At 42.9% G+C, this 25,632-nt stretch overlaps 1 protein-coding gene across 1 annotated transcript in view; it reads right to left on the reverse strand.

Annotated features, from left to right (window-relative positions):
* The window catches only part of GABRG3 (gamma-aminobutyric acid type A receptor subunit gamma3), a 361,218-nt gene that overhangs the window by 38,386 nt on the left and 297,200 nt on the right, over window positions 1-25,632 (reverse strand). Inside the window, exon 6 of the mRNA XM_066619477.1 lies at window positions 22,308-22,445. Within this exon, the coding sequence (XP_066475574.1) occupies window positions 22,308-22,445 (138 nt within the window). The remainder of the gene's footprint in view (window positions 1-22,307; window positions 22,446-25,632) is intronic.

The following is a 25,632-nucleotide window of genomic DNA, read 5'->3' on the forward strand; positions in this document are numbered from 1 at the left end:
ATATGGCTATTCACAAATAGGGTTTTGGGGCTATGCATATACTAATACAGTTTAACTTTGTCTTGTTGAATTATATCAGTCACAACATGTAAAACCTCCATGAACACATAGCCTGATTAGCATTTTTATTTGCATGTTGTTACGAAAAGTCCTTAATAAAATTTTAGAACAAAAAAGACTGTGGGCAGCTCAATTCTACTCAACTCCTCGCACAACAATGCAGTGGTGCCAACGTGGCACTAACCGAATCCCATGGAGGAGTTTTGTCATCTGGAGGCCTCCTTGGTGTGAGGGAACATTTGTTCCCTTGTCCTGGGGAAAGCCTGTGCTGGGCCACCAGGTGTACTTGGACCTGCACTAACAGTATAGCTGGTGCAGGTTCATGTGTATGTGGATTGGGAGACCCAGGCTGGGAAGAGGGTTAGAATATTGGCATGTGTGGCTGCTACTGATACTGCCCATGTCCAGATCCTGATCTGCCCTCCTTCTCACCCCCATTGCTGCCCCATTCTACCTCCCTGCCTCTCTCCAACCTCCTGCACTGAATTATTGGAGCCAGTGGTCTTTCCTGGTCCACTGGCATGTGTATCCTACTGCCCGTTGCTTGCAGTGGCAGCCAGGCCTCACCAAATGGCCTACCACATTTTGTGATACCCGTAAAGGGCCTTATGCTGCTAGAATGCTCATTCCAAAGATTGAGGACCTAAGGCTGCAATCCTAAGCATATTTACCTGGAAGGATGCCCCACTGAACTTAATGAGACTAACATCTGAGTAGACATGCATATTTGTGCTCTAAGTGAGTGCATTTCAGCACAATTTTGCTTTCAAGCTGAAAATGGACACACATTTTGATAACGAGAGAATTCTCCTTTTGCCTGTCTTCTGCAGCCTTTCAGAAAGTGTGCAGGTAGGGCCTCAGAAGTAGTAGATGGGTGTAGAAAAATGGCTGAATTACATTGAATATTCCTTAGTTTTGATTTTGGGGTAGCAATTTTGATGGAGAAATAACTTTCCCCATAAAGCCCTTACTGTGACTACTTCTCTTTCTTTTCCAATCATATCTGTTTTCCCTGGTTTATGCTATTTTAGTACCAAAGGTTTTTCCTGGCTGCCTCTGCTTTTTCTGCCTTCCTAGCTGAGTCACATGAGTGAACACCACACAGTAAACAGCATTATGTCATAATTCGACATAGCCAATCAGATCTGGCTACGGGATGATGTCCTTGAGGTCAAATTAAGTGTGATGAAAAAGTAAATGAATAAACAAAGAATATTTTGCCCTCTCCCCACCCCTGCTGCTAGCTTACCTGGTTTGGCAGGTGCAACAAAGCCCATGCTCTGTTAGCAGCCATTTTGCACCAGAGGAAACTCCATTCCATTGTTGCAAAGTAATATGGCAAGTAGCCCAGTCCAACATAGGATTGGGCTGTGTTGATACTCATATATTATTATCAGTAATCAGATATTAAGTGATAATAAATGTTAGATAAAAAATCTGTTTCTCTTATAATGTTGCCAGAGCATTCCTGAAGTCAAGTTGTATGTCCTCAAAGGAAGATATGAGACATAAATATTATTCAGATGAATTCCAAAATGTAACAGACAGATCTTATAAGTCATTGCAATGGCGCAGCATTAGAGCCTCATAAATGCTGATTTCCTTCTACCACCCTTTAAAATCAAAGTTGAATGGGGACACCTGACACCTCAAATACTACTTTCTCTCAGTGCAGCATTAAATGCTAAACCAACTTGCTAACCATGGCTATCTTTTAACCTGCACTTTTCTCTTTAATTGCTATAAATAATGCATGTACGTACTTATTTATTTAAGTTGGTGCCAATGAAAATATATTAACCAATGTTCCCCAGTGCAAGAACAACAGCTTCTTCTAAATTCAAATTATGAGATTTAAAGTGATACTTATTGCTGACAACAAAGACAAACCATCTAGTTAACCTGTTTATGTTCAAGTTCAGTATGGTGTATGCTACTAGAAGGCAGACAGTTTTAGATAAAGTCCAAGCTCAGAGAGTTTTGTTTATTTATACAATCAGAACCTTTAAAACCGATAAGTAATTCTAGCAAAATGTTGTATCCTATGCCTAGTCAGTCATGACTAAAGAAATGAGTCATTTGAAATCAATGCGCTTTAGCTACCACTAACTAAACTTAAGATATAACTCAAAGCTGGCACATTTTATGATTCTGACCAAAAGACCAAATAACTTCAAGATAACTGCTACCTTAAAACTAACTTCTACTCATCCCTTTTTACAACCTTATGCAACAGAAATAACATGCGCCAATTCCTTTTATTGCTTTCAGTTTTACTTATTATAGATCATGTAGGGATCACCTTAGATCCCCTTCATGATCCACCTTGGCATGGTAAGAATGTGGGCTGATAGAAGGAAGGATAACTTTAAAAAATCATCACAATCCTAAAACCAAACAAGCACTTTAATTTACAGCACAGTCCTACACACATTTTCCTGGGAGCAAGCCCCACAGAAGTTAGCAAGATTTACTTCTAAATAGGATTGTGCTGTAAGAACCTTACAAGCAGATATATTATATATATGCCATGTCAGTTTGATTACCCCATATTCCTTGTATAAACATAGTTGAACTGACTGTTCCCATCTATCTGTTGACTGTTCCTAAGTGGGGTGTGTGTGTGGGGGGGGGAAGAGTTGTTTACCTTTTATATCTTACATGAATGGAGAGCAAAGGCAAAAGACCTATTAGTCACTAATAACGAATATTCAATAATATTTAATAATGCTCTGGTAAGCTTTTGCAATTTTGTTTGTTACACTTGGAGCCCAATCTTATTCTTTTAGTCCCATCCCACCACCACAGTGGTGCCAAACTGGCAAAGGCTGCATCCATGGTGGGGGATGGGTAGGCCAGGAGGCTTCAGCAGGGAAAGGGAATTGTAAAATCCCCTTACCCCTGTGTAAGCCTTCTGACTTGCAATGGATCTTCTTGGACCTGAGCTGGGAAGTTCGCCAGTGCAAGACTGAGGAGAGAAACTGGGTAGAGAGGCCACTACTGGAGGGGATAAGATGCATCATGGGCCACCCATGACAAATTCTTCCCCTTCTGCAGCCTCCCCAATCCCCTACCCAGTTCTCTCTCTGCCCCGTTCTGCCCTTCTGCCCCTCCTCCTGTCTCCCCATCATCCTTCCTCCTCTGATGAGTGGGAATTCCCTTGCAGATGGGATGGTACAAGCCTTCCTGCCGGCGCATCTGACAGTGTGCTGACTCACATGCTGTAGGAGCACCTTCAGGTGAAGATTGGGCTGTTGGTCTGTCCTACTTTGCTTCTTGCAACTTAGGGCACAATCCTAACCAGGTCTACTTAGAAGTAAGTCCTATTTCGAGACCTTTCGGCAAGGCCTGAAGACCTTGTTGTTTACACAAGCCTTCTGACTCTATGGCCTTTTTAACATCTTTTATACATCTTTTAGTTTTTTCAGGCGCGATTCCTCCTTGAACTGCTGTTTTATGCTCTTTTTATTCTGACTTTTATCTGATTACTGTTTTTATGGTTTCTCTTAATGTGTTTTTAATATGTTTTTATCTCTTAAATTATGTTTTAATCTGTTTTTTTTAATATGTTGTAAGCCGCCCTGGGTCCCTTTGGGGAGAAGGGCGGGATAAAAATAAAGTTTATTATTATTATTATTATTATTATTATTATTATTATTACTACTTTGTTCAATGGGGCTTACTCTCAGGAAAGTGCGGTTAGGATTGCAGCTATTTGCCCACTTTTTTTTTTTTTACTGAAGAAAAAACTGTTAAGGTTTTTTTTTTAAAACTTTTTAAGAAACTTGACATATCTGCTGGATCCAAGGAATTACATTAGACAAGCTAAAGGCCTTGGCTTACCAATTTGCTATGCAGCATATTTTCAATGTACTTTTTGCTTTGAGCATATGTATTAGTTCAAATTGTACCTGACTGAAAAATACCCTAAAAGCACTAACCTTCCAGAATGCAAAATCTGTTTTCTAGGACTTAACAGGAACCTCTTCGAAGACTGCCTTGACGTGTCTCTCAAGCACTACTGATTTGTGGATGTGGAAGAACACTGAACAACTTTTCTGAACCATCAGTGCATATATTATCTTACGGTTCAGAATTTTACACTGGATTAGAGTCAACAGACCACTTTCAGGAAGGTTTTAGAATTTTCAAATTGCAACAATCCAACAGAAATTATGAAGCAGTTCACATTGCAAATGTTTGCTAATTTGCAAATATAAAGATATGTTTAGTAGTTGTTCTTGCTCTGCAAAATACTATGAAGGATTCTGAGCATCTTTTGGTCCTTCTTTACTTAAACTTTACACTTAATGCAAGTTCACTCAATAGCAACTAACAGCCCAATCCTATCCGAAATGCCTGTGCATTTCTGCTGTGAAACGGCCACTTTTGTCCCCTTTCCCCAAGGAAAGCCCCAGCAGCTGCTTAGGAACTACTTGGGTCTGCATTAGCAAATTGCTGCTGTACGCATGTATAGTCCTGTGTCAGAGGGGAACTGGGCCCAGCAAGGGGGGGAAAGGATCTGGTGGCAGCCTCTGCTGCTCCCTGATGTGGTCCACCCACCACTGTCCCTGCATCACCCTCCTGTGCCCTTTCACCCCTCCCTACCCCTCCCATTGCTTTCCTCTTGCCCACAGAATGCCTCTGTGCTGCTCAGTGGTGAACGTACTGCTGTTGGCTCCTGGAGCCTCTCTGACTGGCGTGAAAGCCTAGCGCTTGCCTTTGCTGGCCTCCATGGTGGTGTCTGCCTCTGCTCAACCACAGCAAAGTGCTTCATGGCACTTTCATGACGGTCATTGCCAGGGCAGTGTGCCAGTGCAGCCCTAGTTGATTGGGCTGGTAGTGACAAACTAGGCTCAAAATGAAGACAATATCCACTGGTCAGGGTCAATCCCACATTACTGCCATTGAGGCAATCACTAGAGGCCTTGGACATGTCACTCTGTCTCGGGCTTACTTGAGATGAAGGGGATAATGGTGGCATGTGATTGTGCAAGTGAATACAATAAGATTGTGCTACGTTTGCGAATTGATAGTTCCACACAAATGCTAGTGCAATGTAAGAAGAACCAAGTGCTGTTGGTTGTGCCGTCATTGAGAGTGGTGAAGGGAATGGCAGCCAGAAACAGGGCCTTTTCGGTGGTGGCACCTACACTATGGAATTCCCTCCCCTTTGAATTGAGAGCTGCTTCCTCATTATTAGCATTCCTGTGGGGCCTGAAGACTTTTTTTATTTAGGAAAGCCTTCGAGGCACCATAAGGGCTGTTGTTATAAACTTGTCTTTTACTGCGTGTTATGTATTTTATCCATGTATTTTATCTTGTTTTAATTGTTTTAACTGTTTTGTATTTTTAATCTTTATCTGCTGTTTTGTATTTTTAACCTGTTAGCCACCTTGAGTGTCCTTCAGGGAGAAAAGCGGAATATAAATCAAATAAATAAATAAATAAATAAATAAATAAATAAGAACAAAAACATAAGAAGAGGCCTGCTGGATCAGGCCAAAGGCCCATCTAGTCCTGCTTCCTGTATCTCACAATGGCCCACGAAATGCTTCAGTGAGCATACAAGACAACAAGACACAACTTGCATCCTGGTGCCCTTCCCTGCATCTGGCATTCTGAGGTAGCCTACTTCTAAAATCAGGAGCTTGCACATATCTGTCACAGCTTGTAACCCATGATGGACATTTTCTCCAGAAATTTGTCCAATCCCCTTTTAAAGGCATCTAGGCAAGATGCCATCACCACTTCCTGTGGCAAGGAGTTCCACAGACTAATTACACACTGAAAAGAAATATTTTCTTTTGTCTGTCCTAACTCTCCCAACACTCAATTTCAGTGCATGTCCCCTGGTTCTGGTGTTATGTGAGAGGGAAAAGAGCCTCTCTCTATCCACTCTATTCATCCCCTGCATAATTTTGTATGTCCCCCTCAGGCGCTTCTTTTCTAGACTGAAGAGCTCCAAATGCTTCAGCCTTTCCTAGTAAGGGAGGTTCCTTGTAACGTAGTGCAGTACACTACATTTCCTTGTAATGTAGTGTAGTGTGAACTTTCCAATGGTTTATTGCTGTTGCCTGCATTGAATAAATACAGCCTTTTTCACACGGTCAAACAGGGGATACTGGACATGTGGGGGAGGAGCAGCTTAACCACAGTCTTCATGCATATATTGGGTCTTATACAAAGAGCCTGCATGCACATAATTTGGTCATGAGAAGGCTCTGTAGAGAAGAACTGATGAATGTGTGAAGAATAGGGATGGATTCTGCTGTCAGAATTCAACACCCCATCATGCACTCTTTATCCCCTCTTTGGTCATATGAATTTGGCTCAAACTTTCATGTGGGGAAAAACATGTACTAGGATATTTCAGGTGATCATTACAATCATCCTAGCAAGGGAATTTTTGCTGTTTTCAATTGATGTGCAAAGTACACTGAAGCCTAGCAGCCCTTGTTTTGCATCCCCCCTCCCCAATCAACCTGTCTTGACATGCAAGACATTGATAAGCACAATCCCTTGGACTCCGAACTTCCAAGTTTGAAAGTTGAACTTTTAGAAGAAAAATCATGATAATGGTGGTGGAAAAAATAGTAAAGGTATGCAGAAATATTCAGCTAAGGTCATAAGAACATAAGAACTGCTGGATCATCTAGTCCAGCTTCCAGCTGTATCTCACAGTGGCCCACCAGATGCCTCTGGGAGCAGTGAAGACAGAAATTCAACAATGCATCTGGCATTCTGGCATTCTGGCATCTGGCACCCTTTTTACAGGGTGGCGGTTGAGGGCCTGGAGCACTGTCTGGAAGCAGTAAGGATCTGGATGGGGGCTAACAAGCTGAAATTAAATCCGGATAAGACAGAGGCTCTCCTGGTTCAGAAATCCTCGATGCAGGTGCTGGATTATCGGCTTGCTCTGAATGGGGTTGCACTCCCTCTGAAGGAGCAGGTTCGCAGCTTGGGGGTCCTCCTGGACTCGCAGCTGCTCCTGGATTCCCAGGTGGCGGCTGTGGCTAGGGGGGCCTTCGCTCAGCTTCGGCTGGTGCACCAGCTGCGGCCGTACTTGGATCGTGCAGACCTGGCCACGGTGATCCATGCCACGGTGACATCGAGGTTAGATTATTGTAACACACTCTATGTGGGGCTGCCCCTGAAGACGGTTCAGAAACTGCAACTAGTGCAGAATGTGGCAGCCCGTGTGGTCACTGGAGCTAGGTGGTTTGACTCTGTCAGTCCGCTTCTCCGGGGGCTACATTGGCTGCCCATTCGTTTCCGGGCCCAATTCAAGGTGCTGGTTTTGACCTTTAAAGCCCTATACTGCTCTGGGCCAGGATATCTTAGAGACCGCCTACTCCCGTACAATCCTGCTCACCCTCTCAGGTCATCAGAGAAGGCCTTTTTACAAGTGCCACCACCCAAGGAGGTCTGGGGGGCGGCTGCAAGAAATAGGGCCTTCTCGGTAGTGGCACCAACATTATGGAACTCCCTTCCCCTTGACTTGAGAATGGCTCCCTCTCTTGAGAGTTTCCTGCGAGGCCTGATGACACTGCTGTTTAGTCAAGCCTTCTGATTCTTTGGCCTTTTTAACCTTTTTTACACATTTTGTAGTTTTTACAGGCCTGACTCCTCTGTGACTTGCTCTTTTGTACTCTTTTTATTCTGTCTTTTAATCTGACTACTGTTTTTTAAGGTCGCTGTTAATGTGTTTTTAATGTTTTTATCTGCAATTTGTCTTAGTCTATGTTTTTAAATGTGTTTTTTTTTACATGTTGTTAGCTGCCCTGGGTCCCTTTAGGGAGAAGGGCAGGCTATAAATAAAGTTTTATTATTATTATTATTATTATTATTATTATTATTATTATTATTATTATTATTTATTATTCAGAGATAGGCTACCTTTATAACCTGGAGATTGCATATACTCATGATGGTTTGTAACCTGTGACGGACTTTTCTTCCATATATCTGTTCGATTCAAGGCATCTAAGTCAGGTGCTATCACAACATAATGTGGCAAGGAGTTCCACAGATTAATCACTCATTGGGGTAAGAAATACTTTTTCTGTCTGTTCACTCTCCTGCCACACAGTCTTAGTAGATGTCCTCTGGTTCTGGTGTTATGTGAGCAAGAAATGAACTTCCCTCTATCAACTCTATTCACCCATGCAAAATTCTACATGTCTCAACCATATCACCCTTCAGGCATGTTCTTTCTACATAGAAGAGCCCAAACTGCTGTTGCCTTTCCTCATAAGGGAAGTGCCCCAGACCACTAATCACTTTGGTCTCCCTTCTGCACCTTTTCCTGTTCCACTATATCCTGGCAACCAGAACTGGACACAGTACTCCAGATGTGGCCTTACCATCCATTTGTACAATGGCATAATAATACTGGCTGTATTCTCAGTTATCCCGATGCCAGACCCTGGTATCTCTAGAGTCTGAAATATAAATATATGCATAGTAGCTACACCTATGAAATGATTAAGCAAGTTTTCAATATTGATCATTTTTTCAGAGGCTGTAGGTTTTGTTGATAGAGTACATTGCTCCAAAATTTACATGTTTATTATACATTCTTCTTCTTTAGAACTACTGAGAATGAGAAACGTCTCTTAAGTAGACAATTAAGTTATACATAATTGTAATTTTAATGAGAATACAAATTATGTTAAGAGTTGAAGATCACAAACTACAGCATGAAAGTACAGAAAATATTAGCTTTTTTTCTTTTTCACTGGAGCCCAGGCTCAGAGTTTGCATGCAAAAGCTGCAGTTTCAACCTGTCTATACAAAATGTCCTTGGCCCAGACACACTGCTGGAACTGTGGCTGTGGTAGAATCTACCTGCCATGGTTGATGTGCTTAATAATGCTTTTCTCCCCTTTAGAGAGCCCTCATTCATTTTCATTTCCCACTTTCAACTGAATTTATCTTGGGATGAGAAAAACCTTGATGGAGGGAGTTTGAAAATGTAAAATAATTTCTTAGAAAGGGCTTTACGATGCGACAGTTTCCTATTTAATTTCTCTTGCAATGCACATTTATATTGCTCAAACTAGAGCTAGAACAGTGGAATAAGAATCTATGGGTTCATTTTTACAGCTCAATTGACTCCTTGGTTGGGAAGTTAAATGTACTTGAGTGCCAATTTGAACTAATCAAATAGGCATGTTAGAAGATGCTCGCTGCACAGATGTTACGGATGCATGCTGTACTAGATCTTTTCAAATCATGCATTTAAAAAAGCCCCGCAACCCCAGAGTGTTTATCCTGTTAAGAGCCTTTGTCTGACAGGCATTCTCTTAAAGTGACGTCAGGACACATTGGGAGCCACTGGAGCTCTGAAATTGTCAGTGACATTCTACAAACATGAGGCGAATTTAATATTCATAAAATAAATGCCTGTAACATAGTTGACTGAGTTTGCAAAACATGTGCAAGAAAGCCAGTTTAGAAGCATAAAGATACGCAGTAGGATATTAGCAGTACTTGGGCAGGACAATCCAAACCTTGATCTAAGCCTGTGTAGGCCACCTGCACCAGCACCTGTGTGCATTAAATGTGCCATAAGGCATGCTTGCACTGACTAGGGAGTCAGCTTGGCCGGTGCTGGGGCCCATGCAGGCTCACCAGGACTGGATCCAGCCCTGCACTGGCCAGACAGAGTAGGTTTGCACCAGGCAGTGCAGGGGATGGGAGAGGGTAGTGGGAAGAAGTTCCAGGAATGGGGTGGGGCATTTTCAGATGAAGAGGGCAGAATGGGAGGCACGCTGGGTCCAAAAGGGGGTTGGATCAGTGCTTGCAGTAGGGCCTGTTGGATCCTAACCCCCACTCTCAGGCTAGGTAGCCTTACATGGGCTGCTTGGATTTGAACCAGCGAAAGAGCAAACACAGATCTGAGTGGCCCCATAGGGCAGACTGAGGCTTGACACAGGGTAAGGGGGAAAATGTCCCTTTACCCTGAGGTGACCTCCAGCCTGCACCCAGTTGTGTAGCTAATGGTCAAATAGCCTGGTGCCGAGCTCAAAATGACTATCCGGAAGTGATGTCACAACCGGAAGTGACATCATACCCAGGCTTTAAAAAGGGGAAATGGGGGGGGGAGCTTGCCTCTTCCTCCCAGCAGCTCACCACGCACTTGCTCTGCCACCTCCCCCCTAGCCAGTGGCATAGCTAAGGCATCTATCTGCTGCCTGGGGTCAAAGAAAATATTGTAGCCCCCCCCCCCACAATAAAATCAAATTTAATTAAATAAAGTGTCCCTTATGGGTTAGAAACACTGTGCTGGGGTGTAGAGGGAGGGTTGTTCTCCCCCTGCTAAATAAAAGAGGAGCACCGCTTGAAAAAGTGCTTCTTTAGTCAGTTAGCAGGGGTAACTGATTCACAGAAGTGAAAGCTGATTCATATTAACACCTTATTGATTCCATGCTGTATCATAATAAAATCTCATTGGCTCTCAGAGCAATCAGTCTCATAGGACAGTTTTGAATTAAGAAGCTCTACTTTTTGTTCCATAAGGCACTTGTGTTTTCATTTTATGACTAATTGGCCATAACGTTTGATAGAATACAAATATTCCATTGTGGTTTGTTTCATTGCATTCTGCAATAAATTACCTTTCTAATATATAACATAATGGTATTATTCACATATACCAAGGTTTTCACAATTTTGGCAACTAGTGTCAAGATCAGCTTGTTGCCCGGTGCAGTTGCTACCCCTTGCACCCCCTTAGCTATGCCACCACTGCCTGCACCTAACCTTTGCTGGATACAGTGCAGGTCACACACCCTGACTGTACTGGCACAGGTTAGCATTGCACCCTTAATGTATCTTGGACACAAAGATGATTATATTTGAAGTAATGGCACATTTATGCAACTGATGACTGAACAGAGGAAGGAGTTATGTTACTAATTACATCACAAATTATGTGCCATTGGTGCCTATGATATTTGCACAGTTACATTCTGTCCTGCAAATAAATGGAACTGAACCCATATGTAGTGAAAGTATTGCTTGTGAGGAGACAAAAAAATAGCATTTTCTGAGTGTTCCTAATATGATGCCCCAGAACAAGATGTCACCTAAACCAAAGAGATGCAGTGCACACCTTTTGCATGTTCAGCATCTCCCCTCACCTAAAAATATCCTACTTGTATGGAAAAAGCCCTTTGTGAGACTTACAGCCCAATCCTATCTCAGAATTAGAGTGGCAGATTTTGCAGTCCACCACTGTAAGACTCAGACCAGTGGTAAGCAAGCTGCGCTGTCATTGTGTACTTTGGGGCCACCAGTGCAAATGCCCAGAGGGTCTGTGCATGTGACAGCAGTTCCCAGATGCCCCACAGGAGCAGGTATGTTGGCAGGGAGGATGGTTCAGGGGAGGATTGTGGATGGCTTGGGGCAGGGAGTGGGCCAGGCTGGGTGCAGCTTGGGGGTAGGAAGTTGAGGATCTTGGGGGCAGCAGCACATTCCAAGATCCTATCCATCTTTCCCACCATAATTGCCCCATGATTGCTCGTCAGACTTATGCCAGCAAAAGCGAAGGTATAGGTCTGAAGAGACCCATTGGAGGCCAAGCAGCCTTCAGGGCAGAAAGAAAAAGTTTTATTAATCTCTCCCTGGATCACAGCACCTTCCCAATTTCATTAAGTGTGAGCTCTGCGTGCTACGGGCTGGCAGGAGTTAGGACTGGGCCCTTAATAAGACTATGATTGGGAACCTATATGCCCCAACTGATGTTATTTTAATACTTCATTATTTGAGTTATTATTTATTACTCTCAGCTAATGAAGCATACATAGATTTGTGCATTCCCCTCATAAATTACACATATAAATGTTAGCAGTTCCACATAAACTCTTTTGTAGAACTGAAAAAAAGACTAGGCATTTCATATTCATGAATAACATTCAGGGATTCATGAATGTGAATAAATATCTTCCTTCTCTTTGCATAGCTTGTGGAGTTGAAGAATTCGTTTTCTTCATTGCTTTGGAAAGTCATATTTTACATCAGTAATTCAGAACATTCCTTGATTTATTCATCGTAAGACATCATTTGCTCAATTTCTGAATTATGTGAAAAAGACTTTACGAACAAAGACAAAGCCATTGATCCAGCTAAAGTAAACTGGGAATAACTTAAGTTCCATTGTTTTTAATGGTGACATAGTCACTATTAACTTTATCCAGACTGGAGCCAAAATTGCATCTGCAGAAAACAGATGCTTTTTTAGAAGAGTTTCTATTTTGGAATGTCTGTTTTAGAACTAACCCAAACTTTTATGAGTTTAAAAATCAAATCCAAACATGGGGTTTAGGGATGGAAGACTTTTTCCTGAGGTACAGCCAGAGAGTATTTCAGAAATCAAATTGGCAGACAACAGCCAAGCAAACAAGAAAAGAATGTCTTGCTGTCATTTTGACGTGAGGTTCAAGTGCCAGAACCTTTGTTTAAAAGCCAGAACCTTGGGCTGATGGGTAGAGTTTTTGAGTAAAGGTGAACAGTATCATTTTTTGTGCCCATGGCTGAATTTGTTGTGCAAGCATGTGTTCGATGGTAACAGATGGCTTGCCTTCAGCTCAGTGTTAACAGCATTACCCCAGCATCACTATATATCAGCTAGTTCCCAGTTGTTGTTTTAGGGTATGCATTGATTATAGGGAGGAACAAGCACAAGTTTTATGGACAGAGTAGTTAATAGGTTCCTGTCTCAACACAGTCCCAGTGAAAAGTGTGTCCCTAGCCACTTTGAGCAGGTTTGCGTCTGATATTTTCTTTGGGACCATGTGTATTGGCAGATTGTTGAAGACCTATGTATGTTGGAGGAGTTAGTAGTCTGCAGAGCTTCTTCCTGATGGTTAGTCTGGGTTCATTTTTGAGAGAAGTGATGAGGCACACTTCCTTGGTTTGCACCTGTTACCAAGGATGCTTTCCTTTCCTTACCATGGCAGGAGACAGCCTGGGTACTGTGCCAGGGTCATGCCATACTCTGAATGAAGCAAAATCTCAGGGGATTGCTTCAGCCACTTTCTTCCTCATGAAACTGTAGAAAAGGGGGCTCAAAATGCCATTTGTGATGCATCAGGCATGACATGTGGTCAGATGCAGATGGGCTTATGCCAACTTGCCCACAGGGACACATCCAGTAGAAGGAGGTGTCACATCTGTTTAGAGGGCTGTAAGAATGCTGTATTTTGTTTTGTCTATTTGTGGGAATTGTTGCTCATACATTCCCTGCTTCTACCTCTCTCTAACTGGTCTGGTCCTTGCCTCCACATCCGAAAAGAACTTTTCGCCTTCTGGCAATACACCATGCTGCAAGAGGAAAGAATTAAATATCATCTTGCCTTGGTCCTGATCGTGATTCTATTTGGTGCTTCAGTGACTGCTATCTTACCTAAACCTACTTAGCATAATTCCGCCTAAGTGCTAGATTGGATTCAGAGAGAGGATAACTGAATGGACAATGGCTCACCAAAATGAGGAGCTAGCATAGGATCTATCAGTCCAGACTATCTTCCATGTAAGATGGGAGCCTTTTCACATAAGATGAAAGAGCCTTTCATTCTAGGCTTAGTTATTTGCTCATCAAATATTAGAACTCTGCTTTTATATTGGCATCATTTGTTAATGTTTGCTTCAGTCGAACCATATAATCACAGGTTTGACTAAAATGTATAACTGAGTAAATCCTGTAAAACAGGATTGAATAAAATTGCATTTTACTGAGGAAATGGTCTTTCCTGACAAAGATACATTATTGATGTGAGCGGGTGCACCATACATCATTGATCTGCAAACTGGTGTTTCGTTCCTTCTATACAGTGTGTCCCAATACATAAAACGGATCTGTTTAATTTCGTTTTTTAAAAATTCATCATTTAATATTAAGGTAGCAGACGGTTACCATACTGACAACGTACAATTGTAGCCTCGCCGTGACATATTGATCCATCTAGCTTACTTCAGAGTCATTTATAATTTAAATGGCGCTTGGCTTGTGTGAATTTTTCATTTACCAAGTGCTATAGATACTCATTATATAATTCCTAGGAGCAGTTCACATATGGTAATTTTTGTTGCCAATTACTCACCATGTAATTTTCATAGCACAGTCATATGGAGAAAATGTCCTGTGATTTTGAAATGTCTGGAGCATCGTGGTCCAACACACGGCCCATGGGCAACATGTGGCCCGCGAGGCCCTTTTTGGTGCCCCCTGAGAGCCCTGCCTCAGCCCCCACTGCCTCCCCCCCACTTCAGCAGCTTTTTAAAAATCTCTCTGCCACACCTTTCCAGGTGGGAAAAGTGCCTCTGCCCCCACCACTGCTTGCTGCCTGAGCATGCTGAATGGCTTTGGCAGTTCAGAATGCGGAAGTCAATTACTTGTGGGTTGGCACAGGCAGGGGGGTCACACCAGGGTCATGTGGCCCCTCAGCTGCTAGAAGTTGGACTGCCCTGTTCTGGAGGTTAGGGGACATGATCCTGCCCCTCTGCGGTGAAGCTGTGGAAATTGGGGGCCAAACTAGATGTGATGTAAGAGTTCTGTGACTGGATCCCATCATCTTTTTCTTTTTCAAAAATTAGCTGAGTGTGAGGATACTTTTGTCTGAGTCTGTAGTACACGTGTGAGTGTAAGTTTAGAGGTTAACTAAAGGCCAAAGTACTTCAGACATGGCTGGAGTAATTCCAAGCCACGATTTATGCAAGCGAGATGTAGCCTGGCAGCCATGAAAGATTTTGGTAGGCCTCACACTGAAGACTTGTTGCTTGGCACGCTGTTCAACAAAATCACACTTTCACCTTTTACTCTGACTTTTCCTGGGTCCTTGAAGACTTTAACAGAGGATTAGCCCTTTGCCCCACACCAGTTCCTCAAGTAAATCACCCCTCCCAATTTAAATTAACAATGGAGAGGAAAATTAACACCAATATTTGTGATAGGACCCCCACTCTTCCAGTCTATCCAAATAAAACTCCCCTGGATGCTTTTTGCAAAAGGAAAAAAAGGCAAAGGTTCCAATCACAGAATTCCAACATTGTGTCTACTTTGGCCTTGTAAATAAAGTCGAACCTTCTAGATCAAAATGAATCAGAAAAGCAGAACAGACGCTGAGAGCAAAAGCCATAAAGTGCTCATGTCTGACACTAAGTAAAGCAGAGAGAATGCAGATGGACAGGAGAGAAGTTATTCTGATCTCTGAAAGCCACTTTCCCTTGTCTCACAGGAAGCCTTCATTGTCTGAAACACTATCCTATCTTGACAGAGACAGGGGCAATCTGTAAAAGTGTGGCAACTCTTCCTCCCTCTGATGTCTGGGTAGATTTTAGAAACACTATATGACAGCAGCAAGGGACAGCATACAATCCTATGCATGTTGACTCAGAAGTAAGTCCCATCTTGTTCAATGGAACTCTCCCAGGAAAATGTGTGTAGGATTGTAGCCTTATTCCAGTCCGAGAGCCAACACCCCAAAGCCTTTTAGTGAGAGTTGGTTCCCCTCATCAGAAAGCTCAGAAATCAATACTGATCAATCCAGGAAGCTGGTGCACAATCCTGTACTTATCATCAGGCAAGACAATAGGTTTCTTTGGAAATCAAATGAGTTCCATTAAGTTTAAATTAAAATCTGTTGATAAGGGCAAGGAAAAAAGGCATTCATTAGCTGCAAGGCTTTCCAAGCCTTTAACACGTAGTGGAGGGGGGGAAAAAAACTCTTTATATATCATGGATAAAAGATTAAGTGGTCATGGAAATGTATTTTTTCATTAGTATGGCTAATACACTCTGGGCTGTTAGAATAAACAATCAATGACTGTAATGCTTGCTCTTTTTTTGTAAACGCAATTATAATACATCTTATAGCAAAGATGATTTAATATCTTACGCCAATAGAAAACTGCATCAACTGAATAATAAAAGCATAAAAAGCAGCTGCAAATGAATATTTATTTCCATATTAGTGAAGTTACGCAGGAAAGGAACTAGTAGGGAACACATGAAGAAGAAAGAAAAAGGGAAAAATGCTAGAAGGCCATCAGTTAGCTTCAGTCCTGGCCTTTGGTGCTTTACCAGCAGTAAATATTCACAAGACCAGAGTTTCTGTTCAGTGGAAAACAGAAGCTACTTTAAGATCATCATATTGGACCCAGATTATCCCTCCAAAAAGTCTCCAGGAGCTTCTTCTTGAGTTGCTGGTACATGTGAAGTACAATCATGCATGGTGGATAGATGGCAGCATTATCCTTGGAAACAGTTTTAACTGATTTTCTAGGATGGAGTTCTTCTGTTCTGCATTACTATTGGCAACCTTCAGTCTTGAAAGACTCTGGTATCGCGCTCTGAATGGTGGTTCTGGCGCAGTGTCTAGTGTGGCTGAAAAGGCCAATTCGGGAATGCAATCCCTTCCACACTGGGAGCAAGTGTAGTGTGTCCCTGGTCTGTCTCCCTGGCTACAGGCCTTCCTTCTTTGCCTCAGTCTATTGGCAAAGTGTCTCTTCAAACTGGGAAAGGCCATGCTGCACAGCCTGCCTCCAAGCAGAAGACTCAGAGGTCAAGGTTTCCCATCTGTTGAGGTTCATTCCTAAGGTTTTCAGATCCTTCTTACAGATACCCTTGTAGCGCAGCTGTGGTCTACCCGTAGGGCACTTTCCCTGCACAAGTTCTTCATAGAGGAGATCCTTTGGGATCTGACTATCACCCATTCTCACGACATGACCAAGCCAACACATGCATCTCTGTTTCAGCAGTGTATACACACCAGGGATTCCAGCTTGTTCCAGGACTGTGTTGTTTGGAACTTTGTCCTGCCAGGTGATACCGAGGATGCATCGGAGGCAGCGCATGTGGAAAGCGTTTAGCGTCTTCTCCTGTTGTGTGCGAAGAGTCCATGACTCACTGCAGTACAGAAGTGTACTCAAGACGCAAGCTCTGTAGGCCTGTATCTTGGTATGTTCCATCAGCTTCTTGTTGGACCAGACTCTCTTTGCGAGTCCGGAAAATTTGGTAGCTGCTTTGCCGATGTTTAGCTCGGTATTGAGAGGAAGAGTGTCAGAGATCATTGAGCCAAGGTACACAAAGTCATGGACAACCTCCAGTTCGTGTGCAGAGATTGTAATGCAGGGAGGTGAGTCCACATCCTGAACCATGACTTGTGTTTTCTTCAGGCTGATTGTCAGTTCAAAGTCTTGGCAGGCCTTGCTAAAACAGTTCATGAGCTACTGGAGATCTTTGGCAGAGTGGGCGGTGACAGCTGCATCATCAGCAAAGAGGAAGTCATGCAGACATTTCAGCTGGACTTTGCTCTCAGTCTGGAGAGGTTGAAGAGCTTTCTGTCTGATCTGGTCCAGAGATAGATGCCTTCTGTTGCAGTTCCAAAGGCCTGCTTCAGCAGGACAGCGAAGAAAATCCCAAACAAGGTCCGTGCGAGAACACAGCCCTGCTTCACTCCACTTCGGATGTCAAAGGGGTCTGATGTGGAGCCATCAAAGTCTATAGTGCCCTTCATGTCCTCGTGGAAAGACCTGATGATGCTGAGGAGCCTGGGTGGACATCTGATCTTGGGGAGAATCTTGAAGAGGCCTTCCCTGCTGACCAGGTTGAAAGCCTTCGTGAGATCTATGAAGACTATAAAGAGTGGCTGTTGCTGTTCCCTGCATTTCTCCTGTAGCTGTCTAAGGGAGAATACCATATTGGTGGTGAACCTGTTGGCTCAGAATCCGCACTGCGATTCTGGATAGACGCTCTCTGCAAGTACCTGGAGCCTCTTTAGTGCAACTCAGGCAAACAGCTTTCCTATAATGCTAAGGAGAGATATACTGCGGTAGTTATTGCAGTCACCCCTGTCGCCTTTGTTCTTGTACAGCGTGACAATGTTTACATCCCTCATGTCCTGTGGTACTCCACCTTCTCTCCAGCAGAGGCAGAGGATTTCATGCAGCTCAGTGACAATGATCTCCGGAATACAGCTCAGAGTAGTGCTGCACCCAGTGTTCCATCTGCTGCGCCCGGTCCTGGATGACCTCGCCTGTGGCAGACTTCAGAGGGGCAGTTTTCTTCTGTGTTGGACCTAGGGCCAGCTTGATACCATCATACATCCCCTTGATGTTGCTTGTGTCAGCTGCTATCTGTATCTGAGAACAAAGTTGGAGCCAGTAGTCATTAGCACATCTCCCGGCAGTCTGCTGGACTTTGCTGCGAGCAGCTCGGAAGACCTGCAGCTTGCGCTCACTGGGACAGGCCTTGTATGCTGCTTGAGCTCTCCTCTTTTCCTCAATGACTGGTGTCAACTCCTCAGACTGGGCTTCAAACCAGTCTGCCGTCTTGTTGGTCTTCTTGCCGAATATGGAGAAGGCGGTGTTGTAAACGGCATTTTTGAAATGTTTTTATCTGTTGGATGCATCTGCATCGGCAGGGCCTGGAAGAGATTCCTCAAGCGCTTATGCAAATTCCTCCACTTTTCCCTGGTCCCGGGTCTTGCTGGTGTCAATGTCTTCCTTCCTTTTCCGTGTGATACAGTTGCTTTATTAGCAGTTTCACTCTGCTGCACACCAGGGAGTGGTCAGTGTCGCAGGCAGCACCCTGATAACTGTGTGTGATCTTGATGCTGGGAAGGCTGGAGCTTCTGGTGAGAATCAGGTTGAGCTGGTGCCAGTGCTTTGATCTTGGGTGTTTCCAAGAGACACTATGTTGGGGCTTTGTGTTGAAGAAGGTGTTGCTGATGCAGAGACTGTGATGACAGCAAAGCTCTAGCAGGTGTTGACTATTTTCGTTCATCCCCCCAGTGCCGAAGTGGCCTAAGCAAGTGGGCCACGAGCTGTGATCAGCACCAACTCTAGCATTGAAATAGCCAAGGATGGCTCTTTTTCAGGGATTTTCTTGATAGTGGTAGCCAGGTTATCATAGAATTTGTCTTTAGCTACTGCTGAAGATGAGAGTCGGTGCATATGCACTGATGAGAGTGACAAGTCCTGCTGATGAGTAGAGCTGCAGGGACAAAATTATTTCACTTCCTGCAGAAGGTGGGATGATGGATTTCAGCAGGGTATTTCTGATCGCAAAGCCAACACCATGTTCCCTGGTGACATTTAGTTGTTTTCCCTGCCAGAAAAATGAGAAATTTCTCTCCTTGACAGATCCTGAATTCGGCAGCCTCGTCTCTTGAAGGGCAACGATGTCCATCTGCAGTCTGCTCAACTCCATGTCGATGACAGCTGTTTTGCAGGCATCGTCTATTTCTTGCAGGTCATCAGAATCTAAGCCAGGTGTCATTGTCCTAATGTTCCAGGTGCCCAGCTTTAGGGCAGGAGTTTTCTGTTTTCTGTTGCCTGGTGCAGAGTTGTCAATCTGCTTGTCGGTTTTCACCCTAAACCCCATGCACCCCGTGAAGTTAACGGATCGTGGCAAAGCAGCACCTTACTGGCTGGGGACTGCCTAGCTTAAGGCGGGCGGTAGCTGCCCAATGAGATGCAATGATCTCTCCCACCGTCGGAAGCAGCCCCTGGCGTCACGCTCTATGCCAGGGGTGTCCAAACTTTTTGGCAGGAGGGCCACATCATCTCTCTGACATTGTGTCGGGGGCCAGGAAAAAAAGAATTAATTTACATTTCAATTTTGAATAAATTTACATAAATGAATATATTAGAGGTGGAGCTTATATGAATAAATGAAGGTCTTGCAATATAGAGGCCCATAAAAGGCCTTGCACAAAGCAAGGCTGGCCTTTCCATAGCTGCCGCTGCGACATCAGAGATGTGAAACAACATGCAGTGGAGGGAGCTCTCATCCCACAGCTCATGCAAGAGGTTGAACAGTCGCCCACATGCTGAGAGCAGTTGTGTAGGGCCAGCACGGGCTCCAGCAAGTCTCCAGAGGGCCAGAGGCTCACTGGAGACTGGGGGCTCCCCGAGGAGTTTGGGCATCCCTGCTCTATGCCAATCGAGCGAAGACTTATAACCGGTAAACTGCTGCTTCCTGTGTTGTGCTGACGCCGTATGGCGAAGTTGGAGTACCCTCTCCAGTGTGCGAAGCCTGGGTAAAGAAGGTATGGAGGATAGGCTGTTACCCATGCAGCAAAACCCCCCTCTCCACGTCGCTGAAATGGTCCAATGGAAAGGCAGAGGCCAATACGGTTGGTTCCAGCGACGTCGCAGGAGTTGCCAGAACGTGACTGTGTTCAGCCATGAACTGCTTCAGGGACTCCGGCTCCTGATTTTGCCTAGAGGTTGACTCCTGAAGCCTTTTCCATAATCGGATGTAGCCACAAGGCAGTGGAGGTTTGGGATCAGAGTTTTCCTTCTCTCAGATGAGCTGCCTTCCCAGGCTGACGAGCCTCATATACCCAGTGCCTGTTTAGTCGCCTCTTACGACAAGTACAGTCAAACTGGGGTTGTGGAGGGAGAGGATTGCAGAGGGAGGAGTGAGTTGTGGGATATGGAGGAGTAAGGGGGAGGGCTGGATTGTGGTGGATAGAGAAAGCAGAGGGAGGAGAGGATTGTGGGACATGGAAGAGGGAGGGGTCAGGCTGGATTATATGACTATACCATTTTGTATATGTACAAAATGCATACATACAGTATCTTACACATCTGCTGTAATAAAGAGCTGCATGAAATGTCCAGAATATTTATTGCTATAAGAAACTCTTTTGCTATAAGAAGCTCAATACATGCAGTGTTGTTCTTCTGTGATATTCCTTGGTGGTGCTGGGATAGCCCTTAAGGTTATGATTATGGCTATGCCTACTATTGCTCCATCCCAGCCAGGGTCATCCATGCATTGCTGTGTGGCACATCCTCTGTGGGACGAACTAGACCTAGACTGTGACATTAATCATGGCATGTTGTCCCAGGGTACATGTTTATCTTAGAATGCAAAAACCAGTTGCAGGTTTCCCTGATCCAGATCACCATGTGTGTGTGTGGGGGGGGGGGGGGGGGGGGAGGGGCGTCATCCACAAGAATTTATCTAACCTTTTTAAAAAAGTTACGTTCATGGTCACCATCACATCTCTTCGTAGTGAATATGATATGGTAATGATTCTGTGGCAAAGCATCTGATCTGTTTTGAACTTGCATATTTCACTAGTACTAAACATACTTCCAGGTAAGTTAGCCTCACCGAACACAACGGGACTTGTTTATGAGCAAGAAATGCATAGGACTGCCCTGTATGTGACCACAAGGCTAATATTTTCATAACAAAATAAAACATTTCTTGCTATTCAGTCTCTCCACACCATTTACAAATGTATCACTGCAAGCAGGTCCTGGTTCTGATCAGGCTCAAACTTGGGGATAAGATGACATGAGGTTGCATCTGTTTCAGGGATAAACAAGATTATATTGTGGGCCTCCATTTGCTATTTTAAAAGTGAAAACACAATAGTGATATACAACATCCTTATATTAGTTTTTCAATCCCTTTCCTAAAACGACTTTGCTTTTTTCATTGTCACACCATAGTGAGTTTACATTTCCAGAGGCTTTTTTAACATAATCCCAGAATTCCTTTCCTGGGTAGTCAAACTCTGCTAAGACTCCACTGTTTTCTATGTGAAGTTGTTGGTTTTTTTTTTTTTTTTTTGTCTCCATATACATCATTTTGCAATTATACCAATTCTCTTGTCCCTGGTTTTTTATTATTGCATAGAAAAGTTCATGTCCTGGTGAAGGGAGATGAAAAAGGATATCAGGACTTGCAGCCCAAGCGTATTATATTTACTCAGAAGTATATTTCCTTCAGTACTCTCAGGTATGCATGTACAGGATTGCAGTCTATTTCCTCTTTCTCTCTTGTGCAACATTTATTTTTGCAGATCAGTGGCCCTGCTGTAACTGCAGAACTAAAACTAATTGTTGGTGATGTGACAATGTTATCACCTCACTGCCAATTGCTTCCGGCTTGTGTAAAACACCAAGCAGCTTGGAGCCACTGAAGAAAGCCAAGCCAAGAGGGTGTCACTCCACTCAGCAGTAGTAATTTCTCCACCTTGAGCCAAACTGAATTGCTTCTTTGCAAAGCCTCTGAAACAGTATGTGGAGCATAGTGACTACCATCTTGGCTGGGCCTCATGTGACCTCTTACCCCAGTTGCTATGCCATTGACGTAGAACATTTATGCTGTGAATTAGGAATATTAATCATGACGCATGTTTGCAAGTTTTAATGAAAAAGTGATTTTACTGAATTTCTAAATCTTCAGAGTAGAACATTCCTTTTTATTGCATACTTACCTGCTGATGTTTTCACAATATCAGAGGTATTTCTGAGACCCATGAAGTCAAATTGATAGAGTCTCCAAGATTTCTGGTCAGCAGCCTCTACTGAGTTTTTTCTCCATCTGTAAATAATTTCTTCTTGAGGGTAGCCATCTGTAAATTGAAAGTTTATATCAAATACATGGTAAAAATTATGCAGTATTTAAGCCTAATTATTTTTCATTTGCATTTCCAGCATACCTTAGCGGAAGAAAGCTTAATTGATTAGGAAAAAAAGGTGAAATGGGTCTTCACCACGATGAAACCAAATGATAATTTATTTGTCAAAATCAATACTGTACTGCTGTAGTATAGAGATGAGGGATATATTGGCTAAGTTTTGATCTTGACATGCTACTGAGAATGAATGTTTGAACTAAATGAGGTTTAGTCTCATATGATACTAGAGCTGCCACTGAAATTTGTGAAGATTACTCAATAATGGTGAACTACTTGAAAATGATCCCAAAGTTGCTGCCTACCTTATTGAAGATCTCAGCTCTTTCAGGTTCAGGTTTATGATGGAAACAGATTTATTGAATTACTTCTATCCAGCAACTGAACACTGTTCTCATATGAAGTTGCTCAGTTTAAGGGCCATCCCGATTCACTTAGTTGAAACAGCCCCATGATTGAGAAGGGAAGCACACACAGTGGAGCTGCAGCATCAGTTGAAGCAGACAGGAAAGCTCCTGAGTCACAGGAGATGCTTGAGGTACGGCAGTAACAAATGTAATGGTGATTTTGCAATCAGAAGAACTGATCAGCGGTGGATAACAGCGAGAATCCAAAGCCATGACCTTCACATTGCCGACTATGGTAGTTGAGATTTGCCTGTTGAACTTTGCCATTCAACAGGAAATACTGGATTTCCTGGCTTCCTCAATCATAGCAGTATCTATAAGTGACATTTAGGTTCTCTAACAAACCATAGTTTGTTTTGTTTTGGTTTGTTACAAAGTATTTTTTTTATTATGGGGACCTACTGAGAAAGTTTCCCCACCTGTAGCATTTGCAAAGGATTTTTGTATTTTTTGCATTGGAATAGGAACTTTCGATGAATATTGATTGCCAAGAATAGGTATACTGGAACACCAATTTAGATAGCAGGTCATAGCAATATTTCGATTCGCAACCCACTCCTGAAGATTTGAGGGTAGTGATATATTAACAACATGAATCCAACCTATTACAATGAAATGAATAAAATGATACTGTGTCAAGTTCAAAGAGTGCTTCATATTATATTAAAATATTTTTAACATTCACAGACAAAACTCCCAGCACAATCCTAGCCACGTCTACTCAAAAGTAAGTTCTATTATATTCATTGTGGCTTATTCCCAGGAACATGTGCATGAGATTGAAGCCTAGGACAGGAGTGCCCAAACCCTGGCCCGGGGGCCATTTGAGGCCCTCTTGGAACCTCAATCTGGCCTGCGGAGAGCCCCCAGTCTCCAATGAGCCTCTGGCCTACTGGACACTTGTTGGAGCCTGTGTTGGTTCACTGCGACTGCTCTCAGAGCAAAGGACGACTGTTTGACCTCTTATACAAGCTGTGGGCAGAGGGCTCCATCAATCGCTTGCTGTTTCATGTCTGAAGCAGCAGTGGCAGCAAAGCAAAGGTAAGCCATGCTTTGTTCAAGTACTTTTATAGGCCTTGAGCTATCGCAAGACCTTCATTCATTCATGTAAGTGTCATCTCTAATATATTCATTTCTGTAAATTTATTCCAGTTTAAAATGTAAAATAATTCCTTTTTTCCCCAGCCCCTGACACAGTGTCAGAGAGGATGTGGCCCTCCTGTCAAAAGGTTTGGATACCCCTGGCCTAGACTGATGAGAGTTCAAACTAAAACACCACTATGGGCTGATTCACTCAATCACTTCCACACCTAGAATGAATATTGGCATCCTGTTGCAGTTCTGGTTTAAAGAATTTTAGGAGCGTATGGAAGACTCCCAGCCTTTCACAGGTATTAATCAGTGACATTGATAGGAAGAAGATATAGTCAGCAATTTAAATTACACCCCTGCCCCAAGAAAGAAAGAAAAAAAGGTTTTGGACCATTTCAAAAAACTTTTCTAAATTCAAATCAATTAGTATAGCTATTCATCTCTATTCCTATACATTTGATTACATTCTCTTTACAATCTCTCCTAATAAGCCCTGCTTCAGCAATATGTTTAGGTAAGATAATATGCAACTTTTTTTTTTCTAATAGTTATTTTAAAATTCTGGTACAATGCTATCATGTCGCAGGACTTAACACCTGAGGAACCTTTCTCTTCTAGTAATGTAATTAAAGCTTAATGTAATTAATGTAATTAAAGCAGGCATTAATGCCATTAAAGCTGCAATCTTATACACACTTACCTGAGCATAAGCCCTCCGATTACAACTGGACTTTTCAGTAAACATGTACAGTATATGATTGTGCAATTAGACACAAGTATAGAATTATGGGATACTTGTACCCATGATTACTTCATTTATTATCTGAATTATATACCTATTAGTTTTTTTTCCTTACATGTGATGCAGAACTCAACAGGTAATCCATCAAACTTCACATGCTTTTTTCTTGTTTTCTCAATTATTTCTTTAATAATCTGTCAAATCCTTCTTTAATGTCAAATTAAATCTTGAAAATTGTGACTCAAGGTATTTGTTCTTTTGAAGAATCACTGAAGTTACTCTACAGCACTAAAGACACCAATCAGGCATTAACCTGATATTTAAGCTTACATATAAAAATGTCTTCAGAATGTAATGTTCATTTATTTTCCATACATGTTACAAAGCCACATTTTTCATGTATTTTCTTCAAATTAGTAAAAGCAGTTTACAGTTCATGGTCTACTGATTCGCAAGATGGTCAAGAGGATAATTCAAACACTCAAACAGATTATATTAATAGATTCATTGATAAGCAAGATAGAATAGTTAAATAGACACACATTAGGCTATGTTTTACATACACACTATAATATACACAAATTTAACCAAAAATAATATAAACAAGTACAGAACTATTTAAAGTTATGTTCACGGAAAAAAATCAATCATCTAGACCAGGAGTGCCCAAACCCTGGCCCTGGGGCCACTTGCGGCCCTAGGGGGCTCCCAATGCGGCCCGCAGGAAGCCCCCAGTCTCCAATGAGCCTCTGGCCCTCCAGAGATTTGTTGGAGTCCACACTGGCCTGACCGCTTGCGTGAGCTGTGGGATGAGGGTTCCCTCCACTGCTTGCTATTTCATATCTATGATGCAGCAGTGGCAGTGAAGGAAAGGTCAGTCTTG

The sequence above is a fragment of the Tiliqua scincoides genome, chromosome 3 (genome assembly GCF_035046505.1).
Source record: "Tiliqua scincoides isolate rTilSci1 chromosome 3, rTilSci1.hap2, whole genome shotgun sequence".
Taxonomy (NCBI): Eukaryota; Metazoa; Chordata; class Lepidosauria; order Squamata; family Scincidae; genus Tiliqua; species Tiliqua scincoides.